Below are 26,359 nucleotides of genomic sequence, written 5' to 3' on the forward strand. Positions count from 1 at the left end.
ACAGCTATTTTAAAACAAATAAAACTATATATTAAGAACAGCATCTGGAATATAGGAGCCAGAGTAAGCCATTCACCCCTCGAGCCTGCTCCACCATTCAACTATATCATGGCTGATCTTTTAACTTGATGTCATTTTGTCATTTTCCCACACTTTCCCCATATTCCTTGATGTCTTTAACATCTAGAAATCTATCGATCCCTGTCTTGAATACACTCAGTGACATCTTCCATACTCTCTGGGTTAGTTTAGGGCCATAATATTTTCTGTGTTTGGATAGGTGTTTTAAGTCTATTTTTATATATTGAAGCAACAGTATGCTGAGGCTATTGCAATAGGCAGTGAAATAAGACAAGTTACCACTGCAGTTTAATCATGAGTTTGCCACTCTGTGCAAACCAGTGTGACATTCGCAATCTTCACCCTTCAAATACATTCCCAAAAACAGAATAAAACAATCACCCTAAAGTCAACTTGTATTGTGTGGAATAAAACAATGAAGAGTTTGTTTCAATAATGTATTGCAGCCATTCGAGCTTTGGTTTCGTATTATTAGTTTGCTTATTCAGCAATTGGATTTCTGGTGTGCAAAAGTCGCTCACCAGGTTTGAACCTCCAGATCAAGTCCCTGCAAGGTTTCTGTCTGCCCAACATAAATTGTATATTCCTCTTGTAGGGGTGCAACCCAGTTACCCAAGTTCACAGAACTTTTGCAGGTTAGCAGAGGCTAGGTTCTGGGATCCCCATGTTTACGTCTTGGGGAACTGCTGGAGTTCACCTAACTATAACCATGCTTATCAGAACTGCAGCATGCTATTTGTCCACCTAGGACTAGCCTACTTGTTGGGGCATTGGCTTGCATGCCTACCTGGAGCTGTGGCAAGAGCATACAAAATAGCAGCAGAAGTAGACCATTCGGCCTCTTGAGCCTGCTCCGCCATTCAGTAAGATCATGGCTGATCTGTTTGTGTTTCGCATTCCCATCTACCCCCGATAACCTTTTGATTCCCTTGCCTAACAAGAAACTACCTACCTCTGCCTTAAAAATATTTAGTGACCCCGCCTCCACCACCTTCTGAGTCAGAGAGTTCCAAAGTCACAAAAACCCTCTGAGAGAAAAAATTTGTCCTCATCTCTGTCCTAAAAGGGCAACCCCTAATTTTAATACAGTGCCCCCTAGTTCTGGACTCACCCACAAGAGGAAACATCCTTTCCACATCCACCTTGTCAAGATCATTCAGGATCGTATATACTTCAATCAAGTTACCCCTCTCTCTTCCAAGCTCCAGTGGAAACAAGCCCAGCCTGTCTTAATCTTTCCTCATAAGACAACCTACTCATTCCAGGTATCAATCTAGTAAACTTCCTCTGAACCACCTTCAACGCATTCACATCGTTTCTTAAAGAAGGAGACCAAAACTGCGCACAGTATTCGAGATGTGGTCTCACCAATGACCTGTATAACTGAAGCAAAACATCCTTACTTTTTATGTTCAATTCCTCTTGTAATAAAGGATAACATTCCATTAGCCTTCTTGATTACATGCTGTACTTGCATACTAAATTTTTGTGACTCATGCAGGTAGAGCTCCCAGTGTGGATCCCAGTGATGGTTTATCCCTCCAGATGCCACCAGTGGGCTATTCTTGGAATACTGAGTTTATAGTAGTAGGTTCATTTGATTTAGATTCACTAGGCATGTCACCTTAGGTTACCCTTGACCTCAGAGACCTTATCAGTTTTCCCCCAGGAGCTTCACAATTAGTTTGGCATGAGACAGATCCCCACAACAGGTTTGTGCCCTTGATGGATGAAAGGCTAATCATGAGCAGCATGTTCATGAGATGTTTTTTGTATTCTTCCATGGGATATGGGTGTCACTGGCAAAGCCAGCATATATTGCTTATCGCGAGTTGCCCTTGAGAAGATGGTGGTGAACCGCCTTCTTGAACTGCTACATTCAATAGCCATAAACCAGCTAACTTTGCCCAAGTAGTGGCAAGCAACTCTGTACTTGAAATTTTGATGTTCAGTTTTAATTGCATTGCTTTCTGTTTTGAAACATGAACACTTTTCAAACTTTGCCCAAGCAAAATACTAAATGCACATTAAATTCAGACAGCTTGGTTAAAATATCTTGTTGCATGCAGACTATTGACAAGTGATTTATTTGATTCATAATTGTTTAGATTGGCAGAAGTTGACTGTGAACATTGTTTATGAAATGGTCTGGCAGCATTTGAATTAAAAATAAAATTTGTTGACGATTTTGACCCTTTAGTGAAAATGAAAAAAAATAATGTTGTCTGCTGCTCACTTATTCAGCTTGAAGGGGTACAATAGTTCTTGAGAACAAATTTGTTTAAATTGATGTATTGTGCAGGTGCTCAGGATTAAGTCTTATGGGCATCACTATGTTGTATCCTGGTGAAGTCACCGTAGTCCATATATAGAATGATTCAAGACCAAGAGAGCTAATGATTAAAAGGTCTGAAAGTACTTGTAGGTTGTTGCTGGGCAACATAAGAATGTTCAAATAGATGTTCCAAAAATAAATTTAACAATAATGGCCCGTGATAAAGAGATGTGGTAGCTATGTTTAGCAGTGTGAACTTATAAGCAATTTGTTCTCATGTACATACCTTGAGGTTGTGCTCCTTGATTAAAATGTGGGTTTGTAGTTATTTTTCAAGTGTGTGTCCCGATTTAAAATAAATGTCATTGTATTTAGAGCTTTTATTTGGATGCAAAAATAGAACAATAGCATTAAAAGATATTAATTCTTTGAAGGTTCTAGTTCATATTCAGTGGATAGACAAATGTGTTCTTGAATAATTTATGTAGTTCTTCAATTATTGTATACTGAGATCTATTGTAAACAAGCAGATCTCCTGTGGCATTGCTCACTGAGTTGGAAGATGTGCTGTTTTACTGCAGCGTTATTGTATCATGTAGCCCAGAACTTATTATTAATTGACATATAATTAACATCCTATGACATTGTTGATGAACCAAAAAATAGAAATCGAAGTGTAAAATTAAGCATCAATTGTGTAATAAATGTTCATTATGAATCTTATTCAAGGATCAGTGCAACCTACTGTTAAATATTACTTTGTTGCAGAAAATTGAAACTCATTGCTGATTTGTACCTAATTATAATCTCCGGTGTCTGTTTTTAAAAAAGTAGCTGATTCCGTATTCCTGTCTAATTTTGTATACTAATGTTTGATTAACAGAGCCTTGCTTAGAACCCTTGAGCGGATGCAGAGGAGATTTACAAGAATGGTGCCAGGGCTAGAAAAATTGGAATTATCAAAATACTGCAGATTCTGGAAATCTGAAATGAAACAGAAAATGCTGGAAAAGGTGTTAATGTTTCAGATTGATTACCTTCCTTCAGAGCTGGAAGATGTTTGCATTTTTCTCCCTAGAGCAGAAGATTAAGAGAAAATTTTAAATAAAGGCTTCAAAATCATAAGGGGTTTTGATAGTGAAAATAATGAGAGACTGCTTCCAGTGGCAGACTAGTCAGTAACCAGAGGACACAGATTTAAGGTAGTTGGCAAAAGACCCAGAGAGGACATGAAAGAAAAAAATGCAGTGAGTTGTTATGGTTGAGAATGCACTATCTGAAAAGTTGTTGGAAATAGATCCGATAATAAGGGTTGGGTTTTACTATGTGTGAAGAATCCGCCAGTGGGACCATATCCTGGTCACCCGGCCGCACGGTCAGTTGTGGGACTTCCTTGTTGATGTTACCAAGTGGAATCTATTAATGACCAGCAGGCCAGGGAGCCAGCCAATTATGGGTGATGTGAGGAAGCTGGTGCCAGCCTTGAAGCCTGCAGAGGAATGGCTGCAGTGCAAGGAAGGTTCGCTCCAAGAATTAGTGATGCCTCCCTAGAGGTGCTCCTGCAGGAAGCAAGGGAACAGAGAGGTGCTGTTTCCAACTGAAGGGAAGAAGAGGAGGCCAGCAAGCCTCTCAAAGATCAAGGAAGTGAGTAGCCGCGAGATGGTTGCAAGAACATGGGCCCAATGCCAGAAGAGATTCAATGACCTGATGTGGTCTGGAACAGTAAGTGGCCATTCATAATTGCAAACTGGCAGCCTAACATGAATGAAATGATGCCTATGAAATGTGAGGCCAGATGGTTGACCCATGCCAGGGGCATGACCAGACCCACCCTCCACATCAAGGCGCCCGTTTTCTGCACACCCAAACCCCATGGTCAGTCAGAGGTGAGCAGTGTTTTGAGGTGACTGAATGGCCCCTAGCCACTGCCTAGCATGCTGCTGCACATTTACAATGGCTCAGAGCAAGTAGCACTACTGGGCCTGAGACAGGAGTGACACAGTATGGGTTTGCAGGAGAAACATACTCACAATGCCAGTGTAAATGGATGGGAGGTGGAGTGCAATTCATCGCTGTGGTGACGCCGATGGAGGAGGAGGTGATGGAGAATGGATGGTTGTGGCAAGGCAGCCTGTTGCTGAGGGTGAGATGGGTGTGGAGCCCCTGACTGAATATTCTCCTGGATCGTGGGGGCAACTGAGATTCCTTCTAACTCCATGTTTTAAAACCAGTTGAGCTGTGAAAGGAAGGCCACTGCAAAAATACAGATATACAGACGGTTGAGTGGAGTGTGGGGTGGGGTGGGGCGGAGGGGGGTGAGTGGGGATAAACAAATCATAAAATGGAGAAGAATATTTTCAATATGCCTGTCTCTTCATGCCACTTCATCCATAGCCACAGGATTGATAATATTGACCTCAAGTGTGTGAATATATTGGACAATTACATTTTGTTTAAGGGTTGAGCCAATGGGTTAAAGAATTTATTTCACAATTTTACTTGGAGAATAAATCATTTTTATGTTAATGTTGAATCATAGTGTGTAGGTTGTAATCTATAGAAATATTTCATCCTCTGAAAAGATACTTTGCAATTGCATCGCAATCATTAAAATTTCACAAAGGTGTTTGGTGAGCATGTCCTGATTCACTGCTTAAGTCTACAGCATGTAACAAGGATTAATCGACAAGAGGGATTTTAAAAGAGCTATAGGACTAAGTGGAACAGTCCCTTTTATGACTGACTCACTCTGATGGTCTGACCAGAGGCATTTAATTATTCCTCAAAATGACAACCTATGTGAGACACTTTTAAAATTTAAAACATAAACTATTTTTAGTCACATGAAATGTGAAATTTGCTTGTGTTTCTGAATTGAAATTTGATTTCTTTGTCTGAATTCAAGGAATCAGTTTCAAGTCCACCTCACTTTCGTTCACCTGACTGTATGTGCTCTACTTCTGTCTCTTCCTTCCCCTGTCCCCTGCATCACCACCAGCTTACTTTTTTTGTGTTGCTTTGAATTTATTGACTAGTCACTTGATCACACCAGTCACTCAGCATCAGTTATACAAAAATAGAAAATGGTGGAAAAATTCAGCAGAGAGAGAAACGGAGTTAATGTTTCGACTCCAGTATGACTCTTCTTTGGAACCGATTCATGCATCACTTCTTAGGCTGGGAAATCATAAGAAGATGCGTTTGGTTTTCAGCACGTTTTCTCTATCACTCCTCTCACTACCCCTGCACATCCCCTTCCTTCCAACCAGTATTCATTGCTTATGGAGGGCAACCAAGCCCAAGGATATGGAGATGAGGACAGTTTAATCAAAAATTAGGCCTTTTCTTTATTATCTATAGTTGCAGAATACTGAGCCTTAAAAAGATTTTTAATTTTATATCAGACTTTTCCCACTAAAACTTATGTCCTCTAAGTTGAAATGTCTGCCTTTGTTTGCTAAACTGATTATGGCATGTAGCTGGTTTCCTGAAGTTAGGAAGTACTGGGACCTTGGGAAATGATAATGGTCAGTGGGAGGTATTGGAAGAGAAGTTGCCTTTAGAGAGATGGTTCAATGGTTGGACACCTAATCTGTGGAAACATTTTCTGTGTGGTGCATAATACTGATTTTCATGGACTCATTGGATTTATTTTCCCATTTCTCTACAGAAAGGGTGAGTCAACTGTGTTAAAAGCTCACACGGGAACCATACGAAGTGTTCAGTTCTCCAGTGATGGACAATCATTGGTTACAGCTTCTGATGACAAAACCATCAAAGTTTGGACAGTTCATCGGCAGAAGTTTCTTTTTTCTCTGAGCCAGCACATAAATTGGGTTCGCTGTGCCAAGTAAGTGCTTAAATGGCAGAAATTATACTTAAAGAGAGAAGGCAGGAAATGGTCTGGTTGGCATTCCTCTATATCTTTGATACAAAGGTTAGTCTTTGTGTGATTATAGAGACTATGAGCAGATCTGTAATGTTAAAACTTTGTATTTTAAGGCATTTTGACTCTTCTTCCTAGTGTGGATGGGGGGGGTGGTGATCTGTGTTTTACTTCATTTCAGTGATGCTCCTAAATGCTGATATGCATTTTAATAACATGGAAAGTTATCCTCCATGCTATCTTTTGTTTTTCCACATGTTGCAAATTCTTTCTTTTGGAGGAAATTAAAATATGTTTGCTGTATTGTGCTCATTTTAAAACGTTATTTTACTACACTAGCACTACTTTTAGATACTAGTTTATGCTACATATACTATATTATATACTAGGATTTGTACTTCTGTTTGCTATTCCTTGCTTGGTGAGATTGGATGGCCGATATATTTATATTTGATATCCTAGTACTAGTATTATTTGTGCTTGTATTTCTGTTTGCCATTCTTGGTGAGTTTAGATTTCTACTGACTCTCTGGGGAAACTATGTACTATAAATAGAGGTAATCAAAAGTATGAGGGAAGGAGAAAGCTTGCAGAATGTGCCACACAAACAGTTCTTTCTACTTCCATGTGGCCAACTTAGAGCAATATTGGATGAGTCCTGGGCCTAATTTGCTTATTCACATTATCAACCAGTAGCCTCCTGAAATCTAGAAAGTGAAATGCAAAAAATAGCTTTTAAAAATCAGATGGGAGGATTTTTTTTTAATATATGACTGGCAGAATTTGCTTTTCCTTTCTTCGTGGACTGTTCTTCTTGGTTGGTAATACTTGGGTTCATTAATAAATTAGAATAGGTCACTACAAATGAGTCATTTTATGGGATTGTAATTCAGTAGGTTATGCATTATGGACAGAGCATTATGAATATTGTAAAAATGTGTATAAGACTCTTCCTTTTTATACAGTGTCACTTTGATTAAAAATCTGATCATGTTAGTGTTAAAACACTACCTTTTATGCAGAAGAATTAAAAGCTAGCACAGAGTCACATTTTTCACATCACAGAAAATTTGCATGTCTGAGGTGTACATTGGACCAAATTTTGCAGTCAGCAGCAAACAAACTTCTCTACCATTTCATTACACTTAGACTTGCCCACAGAATTTCTGTCGGTTTTTGCGCAGGAAGATGCAGTGATTTGAAATCCAAAATGGTGCAGCGGGCTCTAACCGGGGACCTGTATGAACAAGGAAAGCAATGGTGTGTCTCCTTAACCAATTAGACTGAAGAATCCTTAATGAAGCATAGAGTCTAAACTAGGAAGCAGACTGAATGGCCCATATGGCTTCCTTTGCTGTAAATAACTATGATTCTATGATATCACATCATTCCATGTAGTTGAATAGTGAGTCTCTCAACAAGATACTGTTATAATGAAGCTTCTGAAGGAGCAGGGCAACTCAAACAGCAGCTTCCTGATTTCCATATTTAAATTTGCATGTGTGGTTGCTGGAAGTTGCTGTGCAATTTACTCTTCAATAATGGTGAACGCTGATAGGCTTACCATTATTTTTATCACAAACTCCTGGTCAGTATATTTGAAGCATGTTTATTTTTGTAATTTCCATCCACACTTCTATTCAGTATATAGAACTGGGAGTAAAATACTTCCTCATTTTTTAATAATTTAACTGTATTTTTTGTTTTCAATTTCAAGATTTTCACCAGACGGACGACTCATTGTTTCTGCAAGTGATGACAAAACCATTAAAATTTGGGATAAAGCTACTAGAGAATGTATACATTCATTTTATGAACATGGAGGGTGAGATTTTTAATTCCATATGTTTGTAAATAAATTTTCTGTATTAATAATTGAAAAATTCTTACCTGTAGTGCTTGCACTGTCACTCCACTATGAAGTGGAATGGTGGGATGTAGGTTTGCACCCATGATTTTCTGCATGCCAAATTCCTAATCTCAGTTGTGATATTATGAGCTGGTGCAGGATGTGGAGCTTCCTCTGAAAGGGAGGAAGGAACATGGATGAAGTTACATTCTGTACGTTCTAACATATGATGTATTTGCTATGATACCCTGGAGTTAAAAGAGGTTTGCAAACCAAATTGGGAACTGTGGGTTTCACTATACCAGCATATTCATTCCTGTGAGTAAACTAACTGTTATGACATTAGTTAGATTCTGTATGTTAATAGGGGTTCATTATACAAAACCATTTAGATTGATGCCATCTGAAATTTGCTTTGTCACCTGCAGATGGCCCGTTAAGTTTAAATAAATATGCAATCATATGATAAGTGGATTTAGGTCTGACTTATTATTAGCCAACAGTGGTTTAATGTCATTTGTATTTGAATTTTTGATTTCCTTTGGCTTAGGGAAGAGATTGTGTTTGTTTTTTTCTTTATTCGGAAAGGATATATATGTTTGCTAAACTACTGCCATCTGGTTTACCTTTGCTACTACTTACCTTATTAATGAATTTGTCTAGTTTATAGCTTAAACTTTACATTACTACTTTCCAGAATACAGCAGATGGAGAGTGATTTATGCCACATCCAGTAAACTAAATTTAGTGATGGAGATTTTCTTCATGAAACACAGGCTTGGAATATTATCAAATTTATGCTCAATGGAGCTCCATTAATGCATTAAGTTTATTCTTGGAAAGTTTTGGATTTGATGGCTGAGACATGGTACTTTTCTCTATAAACACTCATTGAATTTGTTTTAGTGTGAATTAAGATACAAGACTCATCTTTTACTCAGTGCTTGGTCCAACCTTAGAAAAACAATAGACCTGGCAACTGGCAAACAAATGCCAACAATGTTGCTTGTTAGATTTTCCCTTGCAGATTTCATTTCTCTGAATTTTTGCCCAAGCTCCTAGAAGTGGGAGAGCAAAACAGAATGGGCCCTTGACAGAGCATCTGGACTCTGTGTGAACAGGGCAAGCAACTGTGTGTTCCTTCAACCAATCAGGCTGAAGTATTGTTAAAGGAACTGCACAGACTATCAACCAGGAAGTGTAAGTTTTATAATGAATTGAACGTCAGATCAGGTATAGAGAACAATATAAAAAGACGGTAAGAAAAACTGGAGTGAGGTGGAGAGAAATAAGAGACCGAAAGATCAAAAATCTGCAATAACCATTAACATCTGCAGGAATAGGATGCCACACTTGTGAAAGTTAATTTTCAATGCCAGAGAAATTGTTTGACCGTAATTAAGACATGTCACACCATTAAAAAAGGTAGTTAGGCTGAAATAGACAAACATTAACCCACTGTGATGAGGTTAGTCCATGTTGACTGTGCGAGTCCAACAACTTCACGCCATTCAATACATTTGACTGGGGAGCTAGATAGCAAGATACCATTTTCATGCAGCTTTCAGAGGAACAACACATCTTGGACAGCAACACCTGGATTTTCATGTTTAACTGTAAAGTTGTACTGCTCTGAAGCTGCTGTCCAGTTTATGTATAAATAATGGTGAATGCCGTTAGCCTCAACATTTTTTACAGTAAATTCCGACCCACTATTTGCTGCACCAGTGATGCTTTTAATTTTGTACAGAAGCTTTTCATGTTACCTTTGAGTGTAATTGCCAGTATGTATACAATACAATATTGAGTTTTTTTCTATGAACCTCTGTTAACAAGTTGTTGATTAAAATTGCTCAAACGTATATAATTTGGAAGACACTGGGAAAAAGGAAATATCTATCCATCAGTAAGTCCTAGATGTAAAAAGACATTGGGCAAAATTTTCCTGAAGGCTTTGGGACCACAACATCAGGACCAGATGGGGGTTCCACATCTGTACTTGACCACAGTGAGATCGGCACAGTGATATTCCTGGAGGCGGCTTCCTAATTGGCGCCTCCAAGCTCGCCAGCCTATTAAGGATGGTAGGGCAGAACTTCTGATGCTGCAGCGCCAATCAGAGGGCTGACAATTCTGAAGTCTCGGCAGCCGCACCCGGAGAGGTGAAGCTGCTGAGGCAGGCAGGAGACATCGAGGGAACCTCAAAATGGAGGACACTTAAAGGGTTAAAATTAAATATATTCTTCAGAGGGAAGGAAACCTGTCGGCCTCTCAGGTTGTTGGGGAAATCCTTCCGCCTGGCTTGATGGGACCATGGGGGGAGGCGCACAGGAACTGTAAGACTGCCATAGAGAGGCCTCCTCATTTGACGAGGGCTCTCTGCCACTGGCAAAATGCCAGTAAGTTGGTTTAATTGCCCTAATTGGGGCCTTAATTATGTAAATTGGCTTCTGTGGTGTGGGCAGCCAATCCGCTTTCCTGCCAACCCCTAAGTTCCCAGGTGACAGGAACGTGTTGGGGAGTTGTCTGACCCAGTTTTCCAGCTTCCCGCTATTTTTCTGACCCCTTTGCCTCCGAGTCTGCCATTCTTGTGCTGGCAAAATCCAGCCTGTTGTTTTATCCAGTTCCCAAACAGTTAAATCTATGTTCTATGTTCCTACCAACTGCTAAGATACTTTTGTTGTAGTTTGGCTCAGTTGTCTGCATTGTTGTTACCCAATGTATGCAAAAAATTGATTTTCCTGTGTCAGTAGTTATTCCTCTGAGTAAAGTGAGAACTATAAACAAACTAAAAGCTATTTTCCTTTCCTTCCTAAAAGGTTTGTTAATTATGTAGATTTTCATCCCAATGGAACATGTATAGCAGCAGCAGGAACAGATAACACTGTTAAACTTTGGGACATTCGTATGAATAAGCTTCTTCAACATTATCGAGGTAAGTAGATAGCATTCTCCATATTATGCATAGGAGGAAAATGGAGTTGGAATAATGAATATGGGTTTATAATATTTAACTGACCCTTGAAGCAGATGACATCTTTAAATTAATTTTCTGATACCTGGTCTTGTTTATTTTAATTAGTATGAGGTGTTGGGAGCTGAAAATGTGTTTACAATAACTGTTTTGTGTACTTGCTTATTAGATATCTTTGGTCAGTTCCACAAATTCTTAGACTTTAATTACGTCCAGGGAATATATCCAAATTTGTAAGTTATACATTTTTGTCCATGGGAAGTATCTTTTATGATCATTTAGCAGGAAGGACTTTCCAATGATCCGTACAAACTTTGAAACGTCATTTTAAACTAACTGAAATTAATGATCTTGAACTCCAGTTGTGCCTATGGATTAAAAGTAAATGCATTGCTTACAGCAAGAATTGTTCTTCTTACATGAAAATTTAGGGCCAGGATTTCCTGGATAGCGAGTGGGGGGGGGGGGTGGAGCCCGCTCGCTGACATGTAAAATGACATGGGATGACACCAGGCGGAACTCCCGATGTCATCCCGCGTCATTTCAGTTGGTTGGTGGGGGCTCAGCCGAATCAGCTGTGTGCCTGACGACCAGTCAACAGCCTATTGAGGCCATTAATAAAACAATTTAGATAATTGACAGGGCTGGCCATCCAATCTTAAGGTTGGTGGGCAGGCCAGAAGCCCTGGCGGGCTTCAGAGAAAGCATGAAATCTCATCCACAGGTGGGATGCAGTTTCATGTGGGTTTTTTTAAAAAGTTAAACTAAAAGTGATGGACATGTCCCAACTCATGTGACAGTGTCACATGAGGGGACATGTCAGGGAAATCTTATTTCTCTGTTTTTAGCATTTTTAAATGTGGAGCCGATCTTCCTGAGGCAGCACTAAGCCTCAGGGAGATGAGTGTGCTCTTCCGCGCATATGTGTGAAAGAGCGCATTCTCAGCACAGGGAACGCATAGCATTTCCTGGCAGATGTCACACTGGACAGCGACGATCAGAGGTGCGCCTTCACGTGCCAGCTCCACCCCCACCCCCCCTCCAACGGGGGGGCAAAATTCTGGCCTAGAAAATTTTACATCGCGGAAAAAATTGCTTGAGAAAGGTATATTGAGAGAAAGTCAAAAGTTATGTATTGAGATGTGGCACAGGGTGCTTGAAGCAAGTGTGTTCCCCATGGGGGAACTGTAAACCAAAATAACAAAATTTACTGAGTGCTCCTCAAATGAAGAGATTATCAACAATATTCCACATTTTGTAGTTTTTACTTTAACATAAATCAGAAGCAATAGAAATTACACATGAATTGGCAGACAAATGATATTTCAAATAAAAAGGTTAAATTGATTTTAAATAGTTGATACAACAAAGATATGTTTTACACAGCCATAAGCGTTCACTCCCTACACAAATGTGGCACCATGTAGCTACAGAGTTCCACAATATGCTGCTCTTTATTCACGTAGGGTAGGTCAGAAGTCCTGTCCGACAATTGATTTCACCTTCGAGTTTCACTGATGCAATTATCATCACAAGGCACACTTCTATGTACCCTCTCTCCCTTAGGCCATGACAGTCTTGATGGTGTAGCTTTCCAGAGTTTCTTTCAACCGATTCAACTGGTTCACAGTTTGGCTAATTCTGGGGAAACACCTAGCCCTTTAGTGTCTATGAGCTATTCTCACAGCTTTCCAGGCTTTAGACCTTTTTAGCCAGCTCAAACAATACCTCCAAGAGTTCCTTTCTTCTTTTCTGCCAAACAGAAAAGCTGACCTCTTCTTGAGAGTGATTTGTTTCTTCTCACAAAAGGTCTGTGTTCCTCTTTCTGTCTCTGTCTGCTTTCTCTTTGTGTCTGCGTCTGTGCGCTGATTGCCTTCACCCCCCAGTTCCACTGCTTGTAGTTCACCTTTGTGTCTTTAGCTCTGCTTTGTGCCTGGCTACAAGGCTTCTTTCTGAACTTCCTTCCTGTTGGTACTGTTTTCAGATCAAGGGTTGCCAGATGACATGGACTGATATTTCTTATTAACCAAGAAAATTACAACTGATCCCTTTACAATTTATGCAAACTCTTAAAAGGTCTTTTCAAACTTTCTTAAAAACAAATACACATTCCACAGACCTTTTAAAGAAATTATAAATGTTCCTTACTGTACTGCTTCTGGGTCAAAGGTTGTCACACAAGTTACACTTGATCGTTGAAGAACCCCCAGCGTATGTGTGTGTGTAAGCAGAAAAGGAGAGCTGCAGGATAAAGGGATTCTTATGGCCGTGTGTTAATCACAGTGCTGGTGCGATTATTTCAAAATACATTTTAAATGCAACATGTTGTCCCTGTTGTTCTTGCACAGAAAGTGGTGGATGTAGTACCCATAGAGCATCAATTATGTTATACATTACACAGATATATTCCTTCAAGTTTTTCAACTAGATAGTGTTATTTAGCTTTAAACTGCCTTTTTAACCTACTTTCATTTACTTGATGTCCATGCTAGCCTCATGGACCTTTTGACAAAAGTTATTCATGTTCAGCTTTTTTTGGTGAAGTAACCATTGACACAAGCTGGTGGTGTTGAGTAATACCATCTTCACGTATAACTGTTTCAAACATTTTACTATTAACTACAGGTCCCTTTGTCAGATTGTGATTTTAGATTATGGGCAGCATTTTCCCCTGTCGGGGGGAGTTGTGCAGGGGCAGGTGTGAACCCGATCAGTGACACCGATCAGGTGTGCGCCACCATTTTACGTGGGCTAGCCAATTAAGGCCTACCCAGCGTGACATCCGCCCGGAAACGCTGAGCGCTCTCTGTGTGGGCGGACAGGGATTCCCTGAGTCGGGGCCTGCGCTCTTCCATGCGTGCACATGAAAGAGCGCAGAAATCTCCCTGAGGCACAGAAACCCCCGCTCGCTGAAGGGAGAATTCTGCCTTATGTATATTTGGGCATTTGTGGCTCATAACGGGTTTGATGGGCTCCAGTTTGTCGGGGCTTGCTTTCTTGGAAAATTTTTTAAAATGTTGATGACATGCCCTTTTCCAATACTTCTCTTCCAGACGTAAATATCTGCCCCAGAATCCACGATTCTGCTGTCCATTACTGGTGTGATGTATTAATCTAGCCAGTATTAAAGACAGTAACCCATAGTGGGTGAAAGGCAAAATACTGTGGAGGCTGGAAATCCAAAACAAAAACAAAAAATTGCTGGAAAAACTCAGCAGGCCTGACAGCATCTGTGGAGAGAAAGGCAGAGTTAACGTTTCGAGTTTGTATGACTCTTCTTTAGAGCTTCTTCAGCTCTTCAACTCTGTCTTTCTCTCCACAGATGCTGTCAGACCTGCTGAGTTAACCCATAGTGGGTGTTGGGGGCATTGCTTTGACTTCAGTTGGAATTAATTGGCCTCCCAATGCAACAATTGAACTACTGAGGAGAGCAGTCACTAAATTTGTCTGCAGCCTATGTATCAACTGGTATCATGTGATCCCTAAGAAAGTATGAAAGTGTGCACTGTTTTCCCAGACATCACTTCCTTGCTACTAATAGAGACTGTTGTCTGCTCAACTAGTATAGTTCAGGCTCACCCATGTAAAGGTTTTCCAGTTCCTAAAATGGAATTTTATAAGGGATATTTATATCCCGACCCATGTAACTTTAAACCTCATTGCAATGCAACCTTTTGTACTACAGTTTGTGACATTGTCTTCAGGATTTACTGAAGTTCATTACTGAAAGCTTGGCTAGGTATAAAGACCAGTGAAGGTACCCTGGAAGGCACAGGGAATTGGGACATACATAAGAGAATCCTTTCAAAACGTGGAAGGTGGAAAATCTAGTGGAAAGAAGTTAGAAAAGGACCAAAAGTGTCATAATGTGAGAAAAAGGAATGTATGTGAAAAGAGGAAGTATACATAGACACAGTAAATAAGAGTGAGTGAGGATGATATATTAATGCTGTGTTTATACTGCACTGGATTTTGTTTGTAAATCCTGGCAACTCTGTAGATTACAGCTCAAAAACATTTCATAAGTCGTTCTTAATGTAAAATAAAGTTTGTGAAATAGATGATGAGATACATTCCAGGTGGATAACTCCTAACTGGCAGGAAACTTTATGCTCAGTCAAGGGTCTAATTTAAAACATGCTTTCATTGGAATAGAATGGACTCGATTGAATTAGAGTAACTTGCACACATATGTGATGCTTTATTATTACTATGAAGGTGTTTCTGTTTTGACAGTCTCCTCTACAGACAGACATTATGTTCTTTGCGGTGGATTTGCTCGTCCTGTTTCCACTCCCCAGAGTGCTTATGTTTGTAAAGGATGGCAACTGAAGAAGGAAGGGCTACCCATCTTGTAGGATTGTCCCATTTTTTAAATGTAGGCATTCACCACAGATCAAGCCCTCACTCTGTCATCCCATGAGGCTGCTTTAAATTTGGTATTGACACTTATGTTTGTTTCTCAGGGACTGAGTCAAAATATAATGGTTTTCAGTAGGTGGGGAATCCTTCTTATTCTTTGTGACAAATTGGGGAATTGGGCGTTGACTGAGGTCATTAATTTCAAAATGGTCAAACTCTTCTATTTTGGAAAACCTGGTGGTGTGTGGGATACTTAATTCAAGGAATGATGACTTAAGTTGGGTAATCTTTATTTTCTTACAGTGCATAGTGCTGTGGTAAACTGTCTCTCATTTCATCCAAATGGAAACTATCTCATCACTGCATCTAATGATTCAACACTGAAGATACTTGACTTACTAGAAGGGAAGTTACTCTACACTCTACATGGTCATCAGGTGAGCTCATTATATCAGATTTCTTTGTTTCAGTGGGAATCTTTTTATTTTGTTAGTGAGGGGTCTTTGTGTCTTGCATGGTGTAACTGTCTGTGAAAGATATTTGTAGAGTTTTTTTTTCAGTATGGCTCTCAATTCTAAATTAGTTGGTTTTGCATGTCCTGTCAAGGAAGTACATATTATAATGAGGGCTTTTCTTAAAGGCTACAAGGACAACAATTCAGATTGTTTGTTTCAATTCCTCTGGTCTCTTTTAACTGTCAAAGAAGCTCAATTGGAGCGAAAGCAAGACTTTGGGTTCTTCATGGCTGCTAATTTTAAGATATCTTGAAGAAAGACTTCCTAGCGGCAGGCCAATCCCGAGTAGAGCATCTTCTTACAAAAGGAGGAAATAACCTCCATGACAGAAAACATGAGCGGTTCGAGCCTGGAATGCACTGTCTGGAAGTGTGGTGGAGGCAGGTTCAACCGAGGCATTTAAGAGGGCATTAGATGTTATTTGAATAATGTGCAGCGGTATGGGGAAAAGGCCAGGCAATGGCACTAAGTCATAATGCTCATTTGGAGAGCCATGCAGACAAGATGGGCTGAATGGCGGCCACATGTGCCGTTAAAATTCTGTGATACTGTGATGCCTTGGATCGAACTGTGCTGGCCCTTCAGTTAGTACTGGATATATGACTTTAATCCTCCTCGTTAGCCTTCATGTCCTTCACCCAAGATATCAGTGAGTGAAAGTAAATTAGCCTTCTGGAATGGATTTGAAATGCTTATCCTGAAAAAAAGGTATCAGCCTTTGGGTTACACCCCACTGCTATTTCTAACATTGATATGGAAGCTTTCCTCACTTCCTATTAGCTACTAGAATTTCCAAGGCCGGGAAATCCGCCCAGGCCAATGTGCCAGAATAGAGATAAAGTCTGAGCTATGCAGCTCATTAAAATATTTAAATGAGCAACCCATTCCTGGGAACGAGCTGATCAGCCACCCCTGTTGCATCTGCATTAAAACCAGAAGTAGGTGGGTTCAAGGCAGGTTGAGTTGAGGCATGAGATTTTCAACATTTCTACGTCCAGCTGACCCAAGCCCACCTGTTTTTGGCATTTAATATTACCCAAAAAGTTTTAGGTCGTTGATTTTTCATCAAAAGTGGAAACATTTAGAGGCATAGCAGTGTTTAAGCAGGTACAGAGGTGGGGCGATGAGGAACGAACAGAAGGAATAGGACTAGCTATTCAGTTAAATAAAACCTGGAATGAAAAGCTAGTATTAGTAATGGTGACTATGAAACTACCAGAGTGTCGTAAAAATACCAAATGGTTCATTAATGTCCTTTACAACCGACAGGAGGGTTGTGGAAATGCTGTGCACGTGACTGAAGATCTATGAATTCTTCAGCCTGACAGCACCAGGACAAGTAAACTCGTCCATGATGTTGAAAGGGTTCAATTTGCAGAGTTGCAATTTCCCCATCTAACATATTTTGTTTGTCTAGATGAAGATTAAATAATCTATTTGTTACAAAGTCTGCTTCCAAGCACTATTCCATATAAAGTATTTGAGCTTTAACAGTGATGGTAAATTGCAGTATTGCTCATCTTTTTTGTTTCAAAATTTTAGATTATTGTTGCCTTTTTTTGGAATCAGAGACAGGTTTACTGTCACTATTGATGGTGAGAATATTCTTTTAAACTGTTATCTAAAATTCCCATCTATATCAAGAAACCTGATTGTCGGCTTTAACATTCAAAGCTAACTAGTTTTATAAAAATATACAATTAAATACCCAATAAGGACCCTTATACAACTGCAACCAAATGCTTGGGTGATATGGAGCCTGCCAGTGGTGAAATAAACTGGGTTTTTTGTTGTTCTCCATTGTGTCATATGTTTAATGACTGGACTTGTTTGTTGAATCTCACAAAGGGAAGGGGCAGACTTATAATAATTTCTATTACTGCAAACCTCCTGTAACAAACAGCTTGTGTAATATTTACTGATAATCTGTTAATATTTATATATTAAAGTTCAACAAGAATGTGACCCAGCTAATCAAAAGCAAAATGCTGTGGATGCTGGAAACTTGAAATGAAAAAAAAAAAGCAAAGAAAAAATGCTGAAAATATCCAGCAGGCCTAAACTTCTGTGGAATGGCAGTCACAGTTGGATTGCCACTCCGCTGCTAGTTACTCACCCTGAAATGCAGCCGCACCTTTCTCGTGACCTTCCGACTCAGGCTGGGTGGGAATTGTGCAGTGCAGCGGGTTCCTGAGGCCTTCTGTCGAGCACAAGTCGAAGGTAAGGAAATCGCGCCCTCCCTTTTTTTACAATGCCAGCTGCCGTAAGGCAGGTATGTTTACGAAGCCAAGGAGAAAGGTAGGTGTGCAAAGTTAGTGAATAGGATAGGGGCTGTGATAAGGGGGAGCAGAGATTTTGGGGGAAAGTCAGTGACGGGGGTCGGGGGGCAGTCGGGTATTGGTCAGTTAGTGGGGTTGCTTGTGGGGAGGGCTGTTGGGGGCTAATGGTATTTGGGGGTTGAAGAGGGCAGGTGGTGGGGGGACGGTGGACGGGGATGTGGGAGTAGTAAGGCAATTGGGGGGTAATCGGGGGGTGGTGAGGGTGGTCGTGGTTCCCATAAGGGGTGGGGAGGGTAGTTGGGGGGAGGGCGGTGGTGGTGATGTTAGTTAGGATTGGCGGGGGCGGTGGTCAAGGTTGAAGAGGGTAGCTGTGGGGTTAGTCGGGTTGGGGAGAGTAGTTGGGGGTCCTTTGGAAGGGTGCCGAGAGGGTAGTCGGGGTTGGGGGTTAGTCAGTTGTGGGGTTGAGTCGGTGTGGAGGGGTCAGTGCTGCAGTTACACAGGAGATAGAAGTGGTTTTAATTCTTCTAACTTTTACTGGGTAACTATTCCTATAAGACAGTTGAAACCATCTGAAGACTGCCATTTAAATTGGAGTATCAGATGTTCCCCAGTACAGGGTTTCGTGCACATAAGACATGAAAGAGATCATAAACTGTTTAAATAAAACCTTATCTTCTGCTTATTTAAAAATGGACTTTGCTGAACCAAAAACATGGCTGCTACAGGTCACATGATTTACAAATTGGCTACAGTTCTGAAAAAGTCCAACAGTAATTACAAGTCAAAGCTCAACCCTCATCCTTGTGGAATCTCACACCTATCATTGTGTGGACCCATAACAATCAACGAAACAAGGAACAGCAGGTGGTGTGTCTCCCTAGCCTGGACTTATAACAAAGACAGCTGTCAAAACTCATCATACCTGCAAAAGCACTTATAGCCACCATCTATCTCCTAAGGTGAACAATGGAGATTTTGACCAGAGGCATAGAAACTGATTATTACCCTGAAACTGACTCACCAGTAGACAAATCCGCATGACCTAATCTCCTTTGGCTTTTGGAAAATTTTAATGTTACGTTCCTGGACTCCCAGGATTGTCTGCGTTAAACTTCCAGCCTGTCAACATCAAAGCTGGGTTCCAGGTTGACAACAAAGCCTGCCTCAAGTCTAAATTTCATAAAAACCTGGTTCTCTGGAAGATTTCTGCCATTGTCTATACAGCAAACCATATCTCGGTATCCCAACATCATCATGCTGCGTCCTCACCAACTTTAAAGTAATTGTGAGATCCCTGCTTTTAGCTAGCTGAACCCGCCTGAACCTTAACTCTTACGTGAAGGAACCCTCACTGGGCTCTGATATTCACATGAATTAATATCCAAATATATGAGTTCTTTAAAGTTATTCCTAGAATGTCAAACTCTTTTCTTTCCTATCTCCTGCTTATGTGTTTGTGTGTGTAGTTGTGACGACCATCTCCCAGGTTTGAAAGTATGACTAAACAAAACTTCTGATTTAACCCTAATGAGAGTTGACTGCGATTCACTTTAAAATTGACTTTACAAAGAGAGGGTGGTAGTAGTAGTAGAAGAATGCTGGAGAAGAGGCTGCTGCCCAGGAACAGCAGGGTTGGGGATGCTGGAGATAGTGTGGTTTGGGGAGGAGGTAAGTGATCGCACTGAAAAGGAATCCCAATCATGGGATTCCAATCGTGGAAACAGATTTGCTTGGGAGGGGTAGGGTGGCAGTCCTATTCATCCTGGCCCACAGGCAGTGCTGGAAAAGCACTTGCCTGTTCTATGCAGCATTCCTCACTTCTTATTAGCTGCTGGAATTTCCAGGGCTGAGAAATCTGCTCTGTCAATAGGTAAAATCTGAGCTACATAGCTCATTAAAATATTTAGATGAATGACCCACTTCCTGGGAACGAGTCTATCGGTCACCCCTGTTACACCTGTGTTAAAACCAGAAGTAGATGGGTTTGAGGCAGGTTGAGTTCAGGTATGAAATTTTAAATTTTTCCACATCCAGCTAACCCAAACCCACCTGTTTTTGGCATTTAATATTACCCCAAAGTTTTAGGTTGTTGACCTATCAAAAGTGGAAAAATGTAGAGGTATAGCAATGTAATGGTGTTTAAGCAGTACAGAGGTAGGAAGATGAGGAAAGAACAGAAGAGAAGATCTCAGCGTGGAAGGCAGGAGTGATTTACATGACAAAAAGGGTCTTTGTTCAAGGCAAAGTGAATGGTAATGAGACAAGTAAAGAAACAAAAGATGGGTCTAAAGGAACTGTAGATAACGACAGTGGAGCTGTTGGCCTAGAGATAGGATTAGCTAGTGAATTTAAATTAAGTGAAATAAAATCTGGAATAAAAAGCTACTATTAGTAATGGTGACCATGAAACTACCAGATTGTCGTCAAAAACCCAACTGGTTCATTAATGTCCTTTAGCAGAAGAAATTTGCCTTCCTTACCTGAGTTGGCCCATTTGTGACTTCAGCCACAGCAATATGGTTGACCCTTAACTGCCCTCTGAATAGGCCTAGCAAGCCCTATGAAAGACAATAAGAAAACAAGGTGGACCTTGGCACTGAACAACAGCAATTTATAACAATGGGAATTCCCTCCCTACACTTTTCTGCCCCTCCACTTCATTTTCCTCTTTTAAGATACTCCTTGAAACCTACCTCTTTGACCAAGCTTTTGGTGATCTGACCTAATTCTTCTTTTGTGACTTGATGTTATACTTTGTTTTATAATGCTCCTGTGAAGCACCTTGGGACATTTCATTACATCAAAGGTGCAATATAAATATAAGTTGTTGTTGAATTAAGGCACAGGCAACAGAGATATGGATGATCTCAAGTTAATGAAGGAAAAGAATGTGGTAGACCAGCCAGGAGTGCACATGAATAGTAAAGTCCAGAGTCAATGAAGGCATAATGAGGGTTTCAGAGCAGATGAGCTGAAATAGGGGTCAGGCAATGTTAAGGAGGTTGAAATAGGCGATCTTACTGGTAGCACCAATTTGAGGTCGGAGCTCATCTCGTGGTCAAATATAAAAGCAATTTTGCGAACACACTGGCTTAATTTCAGACTATTGCAAAGGAGAGGGATGGAGTTGATAGTAGGGAGCAGAGTTTGGAACTGAAAGTGAAAACAATGGCTTTAGTCTTCCTAATATTTAATTGCAGGAAATTTCTGCTCATCCTGTACAGGATGTCAGATAAGAGTGAAACCCGACAAAGGCACACCCAACCCAGCTAACTCTGCAAAGTACTCCTAACTAACATCTGGGGACAGCCTGACATAGTTATACTTTCAGAATCACACCTTTTAGCCAACATCCCAGACTTCTTTAGGACAGGCTATGTCCTATCCCACCAACAAGACAGTCCCACCAGTGGTGATGGCACATTGGTATACAGTTGGTAGGGAATGACTCTGGCAGCTTTCAACATTGACTCTGGAATCGATAAAGTCTCATGGCATCAGGTAAAACATGGACAAGTCTACCTGCTGATTACTACCTGCTGCCCTTCCTCAACTGATGAATCCATACTTCATGTTAAGCAGCATTTGAAAGAAGCATCGGAAGTATCAAGAGCATAAAATGTACCCTGGGTCGGGGGGATTTCAGTATTCATCACCAAAAATGGCTTGGTATCACCACAGCTGAGTGAGCAGGTCTAGTCTTGAAGGAACTAGCTGTCAGACTGCTCCTGTGGCAGATGGTTAGAGAACCAAATTGAGGGGGAAACCCTGCTTGTGCTTGAGTACACCAATCTATCTTCCACAAATGCATCACGCTGAGATCAAAGGTCATTGAAGTACGCAGGGTGAAGCTGAGGCCTTTGCTGAGGACTAACCCTTTGGGGTCAGAGGGGATAGTGAAAACAAAGTTAATTGTGACATTGGAAAGAAGAATGGAGTCAATGGACAATGAATGGGAAGAAGGATCCAGGGGGCTGTTGGTATCTGAGAGTTGTTGAAGATATGGCCCTTGACAACTGAAAGGACTGTTTTAAAAAAAAAAGTATTTTGCTAAAGCCCTGGATGAGGCGAAGGATAAAATGGAACTGAAGACCAGGACAACCCTCAAGTAGAATGAGTCGATGCTGCTGAAGAGAAGTTGAGGATGTGCATGTGGTATCACATGACTTTGAGAGTGAATCTCTGGAAACACTGAGAGCAATTGTTCAAGGAACACTGAATATCATGGAGATATCTGTAATCATGGATGGACCTGAAAAATTAGGGGCAGAATTTAAATTTGGAATGCACATTAAGTAATTCTGAACTGGAGACAGTTGCTCAGGAAAAAGGGATGTGACTATAAAAGTGAGTAGTAGAATAGAATCTGGTCAAAGGCAAGAAGGGGAATAGAAAGCAATGAAGAAGGACAAAGTAAAAAAGACAAATGGAAATCCCAGAGAGAAGAACTGGACCTCTTCAATGTGGGTATTCCTGGAAGAAAAGTGGCAATGAGTTAAACACTAATGCAAAACCAAAATACAGCGGATAATGGAAATGTGAAATGAAAACAGAAAGTGCGCAGCAGGTCAGGCAGCAGAGAGAAAAACAGTGTTAACGTTTCAGGCCAATTACATTTGTCAGAACTGCAAAACGTTAGGGATGTAATGGTTTGTAAACAGATACAGAGGTAGCAAAAGGTGGTGGGGAAAGAAGGAAAGGGAACGTCTGTGATAGGGTGCAAGTTAGGTGTGATTAAATAATAAAAGGATGATGGTGTGAGGCAAAGACTAGTGGTAATATTTTATATTATAGCTTTGGATTTGGCTTTAAAAATAGAATTGACTGTAAACTGGAGCTCCTGTTCAGATCTGCTTCAGACTGGTGGGATTGGATTTTCATTGACTGGTGGGGCACAGGAAAGGATGTGTGTGCAATTTGAAAATTGTATTCCTGGAGGGTGGCACTGGACCCTGCTCCTCCAGGACGTGATGCAGTTTTCAGTGGGAGGAGGGTGTCTGGAACCCACCACGCCTCCAGTTTAAGTGCCTGTTAAGATAGTTGTAGAGCGAATCAAAAAGTTTCACTGGGCCAGTTTCAGAATTTCAATCAGCAGTCACACGGAACAGGCAGTGTCTGGAACAAGTCACAGTAAACCTGGTGTGTATACAACGGGGACCATCGGGGCTAATGGAAGCAGTGGTCAACTCATTTAAAAGATGGACAATTATGCTCAGCTGCTCAACTAGTGGCACAGAGTTGCCATTGCTGCTGCTGAGAAGCATGCATTTTTCAACATTGAAATGCAAGTCTTGAGAGGAACATCAGGCTACTGACATCACCTGGGCAGCGGAGGTTGGCAGACGATGCCCTGCAACTCAGTGACTGGAAATGGGAACAGGCTACTGTGACATCGCACTGATTAGTGAGGAGGAGCCTCAACAGAGGCATTCCCCGGATCAAGAGCAAGCCAGAGGAACACAGAGAGGAGAAGAAAGTGCTACTCACAACATCCTGTGTACTGCTTGCCAGTCAGCTACCTTCAAATGACAGAGTGAAATCGCCAATGAAGCCTGCGCCTATCTAGGCAGCTAGTCTTGGACATTTGCGCCCTGATCCATGATAACCTGATGCATCTTGGCCCCATGGCAGTTTTCCACCTCCAGCTATCAAGGCCACCGTGCATTTTTATGCATCCTGGTCATTTCCAGGAATCAGCCGTCTGGCTGGCATCTCGCAGTAGGCAGTTCAATTATGCCATCAGGTAGGTCCTATTTTGGAGGCCGGGGCTTGGAAATACATTCTTTTTGAGACAGATGGGCCAGTGTAGACATGGAGGCTTTGGGCGTGGCCACCATCGATGGATTCCTCCCCTGAGGGTTCATTGATTGCACATAGCCATTAAGGCACTGACACACCAGCCAGCGAGTTCCTCAGCAGAAAAGCATTCCGCTCACTGAATGTCCACTGGTCTGTGACCACAGGAAGCATGTCCTGAAGATGTGAGCTCGGTTTCTGAGCAGGTGTCATGATTCCTTTTTCCTGCGAGAGTCTCAGGTGCCGCGTCTCTTCAGACCAACACCCAGATTCAGTGGCTGGCTACTGGGGGATAAGAGTTATCCCCTTTAAGAGATGGCTCCTGAGCCCCCGTTCTGCACCCAGACATGAAGGCAGAGGGGTACCAAGGCCAGAGCTATCTTTTAAAAGAGACCTGCATTGAATAGCTCATTGTGAGGTTGAAGATGTGTTTTTGTTGTCTTGACTGGTCAGGTGGCATCCTCCAGCAAGCCAGGGTGCCCTGTACTGTCGTCATCTGTGCACTGCACAACATGACTATACAAGGAACTTCTTTTGATTTATTCTTTTGTGGCCTGTGGGCATTGCTGACGGGGCTAGCATTTGTTGCACATCACTAATTGCCCTTGAGCTGAATGGCTTACTAGGCCATGTCATAGGGCAGTTAAGAGCCAACCACTTTGCTGTGGGTCTGGAGTTCCATGTAGGCCAAACCAGGTAAGGATGGCAGATTTTCTTCCTTAAAGGATGTCAGTGAACCAGATGAGCTTTTACGACAATCAGTTATAGTTTCATGGTCACTGAGACTAGCTTCCACTTCCAGATTTTGATAATTAATTGAATATGAATTCCACCAGCTGCCATGGTGGGATTTGAACCTGTATCCCCAGAGAATTAACCTTGGTCCCTGGATTACTAGTCCAGTGACATTACACTACACCACCTTCTCCCCATAGGTGGATGAGGCGGAGGGAATAATGCACCACTCTTTTGCAGAGGAGGATGAAGGGGGCACTGCAGAGTAGCCCAACAAACAAACATTGGTGGGAGACTGCTGAGGCCAGCCCAGGCTTTATGGCGAGTCACACTGATTCAGCAATGCATCAATTGAGTGGCTCCATGGCCTGTGGTAGATGACTGCAATACTTCCGTCAGATAAATAAACTGTCCAGCACGCACACTTGAAAGACTTGAAACACGGTGTCTCCAGTGCCATCATCAGCTCACATCACAGATCGGACACCTGTACCAAGGCCATGCCCCCCACCCCCCAGGCCCCCTTCTTTTCAGCCCTCACCTTCATCCATTAATAAGCAGAAAACTGATCAATGTCATCAAGCAATATTATTGTAACAAAATAAATCAAATGAGAAAAAAAACAGAGAACTTCACCAAGGTAACCCATCAACTGCAGCTCCTGGTGTCTCACCTTGTGTCCATGCCCACCCCCTGTGGCTAAGGATGAGGTGGAGGCAGCCTGCTCCATTGTACCTGCATCTGGCTGAGATTCCTGTGGATTTCTGTCCTCGTCTTGAATGTACCTGCAGGGGCACCTCCATAGACTGCTGTGCTTGCACCCATGCAGCAGCAGCCTGCCATAGGGCCTGGCAGCAGGGATGGTTCCTGAGTTGGAGAAGCCGAGGAGGGGAGGGATAATACTGGTGCCCCCTGAGAGTGGCCCCCCCCTCATCAGCCTCTTTGCCTCAGCCCTTTCATGGGCACCCTTCAATGCTGGACGAAGCCACTAGCTGGGTCACAGCTGGCATGCACCTCTCATCTCTGCGGCACCAGCAACACTGTGTATTCCATTCTCACTATTTCAGCACATTGCTCCTGCATTCATTCAGAGTGGTGCTACATATGGCTCTCTATGAGGATGGCCATTCTCAATGGAGGAGCACATGCATTCAAATTCCTGAGCCATGTTAAAGAACATGCACTGCATGGATATCTCCATTGATTGCCCATGACTCTGCAATACCTTAAGGATCTCAAATAATAGGGATCTTATCTGTTTCTTGCTCCAAGATGACCCTTGTGTGTGACACCTGAGGCACCTTTGACTTGTGGAGCATGAGAATGTCTGTCCTCCACAGGGGACTGCCCACAGCTGTCCTGTCTCACTCTACTCCTCCTGCTCACTGGTGATGTATTGCTCACCCTGTGCTTCGGAGCTAAATTTTGCCCCACCGAGGTGATTGTGTCTGTGCCTGTGGATGGTGTGGAGATATGTTATGACAATGTAGGGTCTGTGGAGTGCCCCCCCACTGAGGAGGCCAATGAAGCCTGTGCTGTTCCACTTTGGGTCCCGTAGAAGACACAAGGAGAAGTTGTTAAGAACTCGGGCAACTCAGCAGATAAAG

The 26,359-nt window shown here is 41.7% G+C and overlaps 1 protein-coding gene across 8 annotated transcripts in view; it reads left to right on the forward strand.

Annotated features, from left to right (window-relative positions):
- Positions 1 to 26,359, forward strand: part of LOC121279921 (POC1 centriolar protein homolog A-like) — a 145,396-nt gene that overhangs the window by 15,910 nt on the left and 103,127 nt on the right. For all 8 annotated transcript variants that reach the window (XR_005943526.1, XM_041191491.1, XM_041191488.1 and 5 more), the window contains exons 4-7: positions 6,027 to 6,206; positions 7,960 to 8,067; positions 10,911 to 11,026; positions 15,731 to 15,864. Coding sequence is in view for 7 of the 8 variants with exons in the window: in XM_041191491.1 (XP_041047425.1) it covers positions 6,027 to 6,206; positions 7,960 to 8,067; positions 10,911 to 11,026; positions 15,731 to 15,864 (538 nt within the window). In the remaining variant the exon portion in view is untranslated. The remainder of the gene's footprint in view (positions 1 to 6,026; positions 6,207 to 7,959; positions 8,068 to 10,910; positions 11,027 to 15,730; positions 15,865 to 26,359) is intronic.

Source organism: Carcharodon carcharias, chromosome 7 (assembly GCF_017639515.1).
Source record: "Carcharodon carcharias isolate sCarCar2 chromosome 7, sCarCar2.pri, whole genome shotgun sequence".
NCBI classification, from domain to species: Eukaryota; Metazoa; Chordata; class Chondrichthyes; order Lamniformes; family Lamnidae; genus Carcharodon; species Carcharodon carcharias.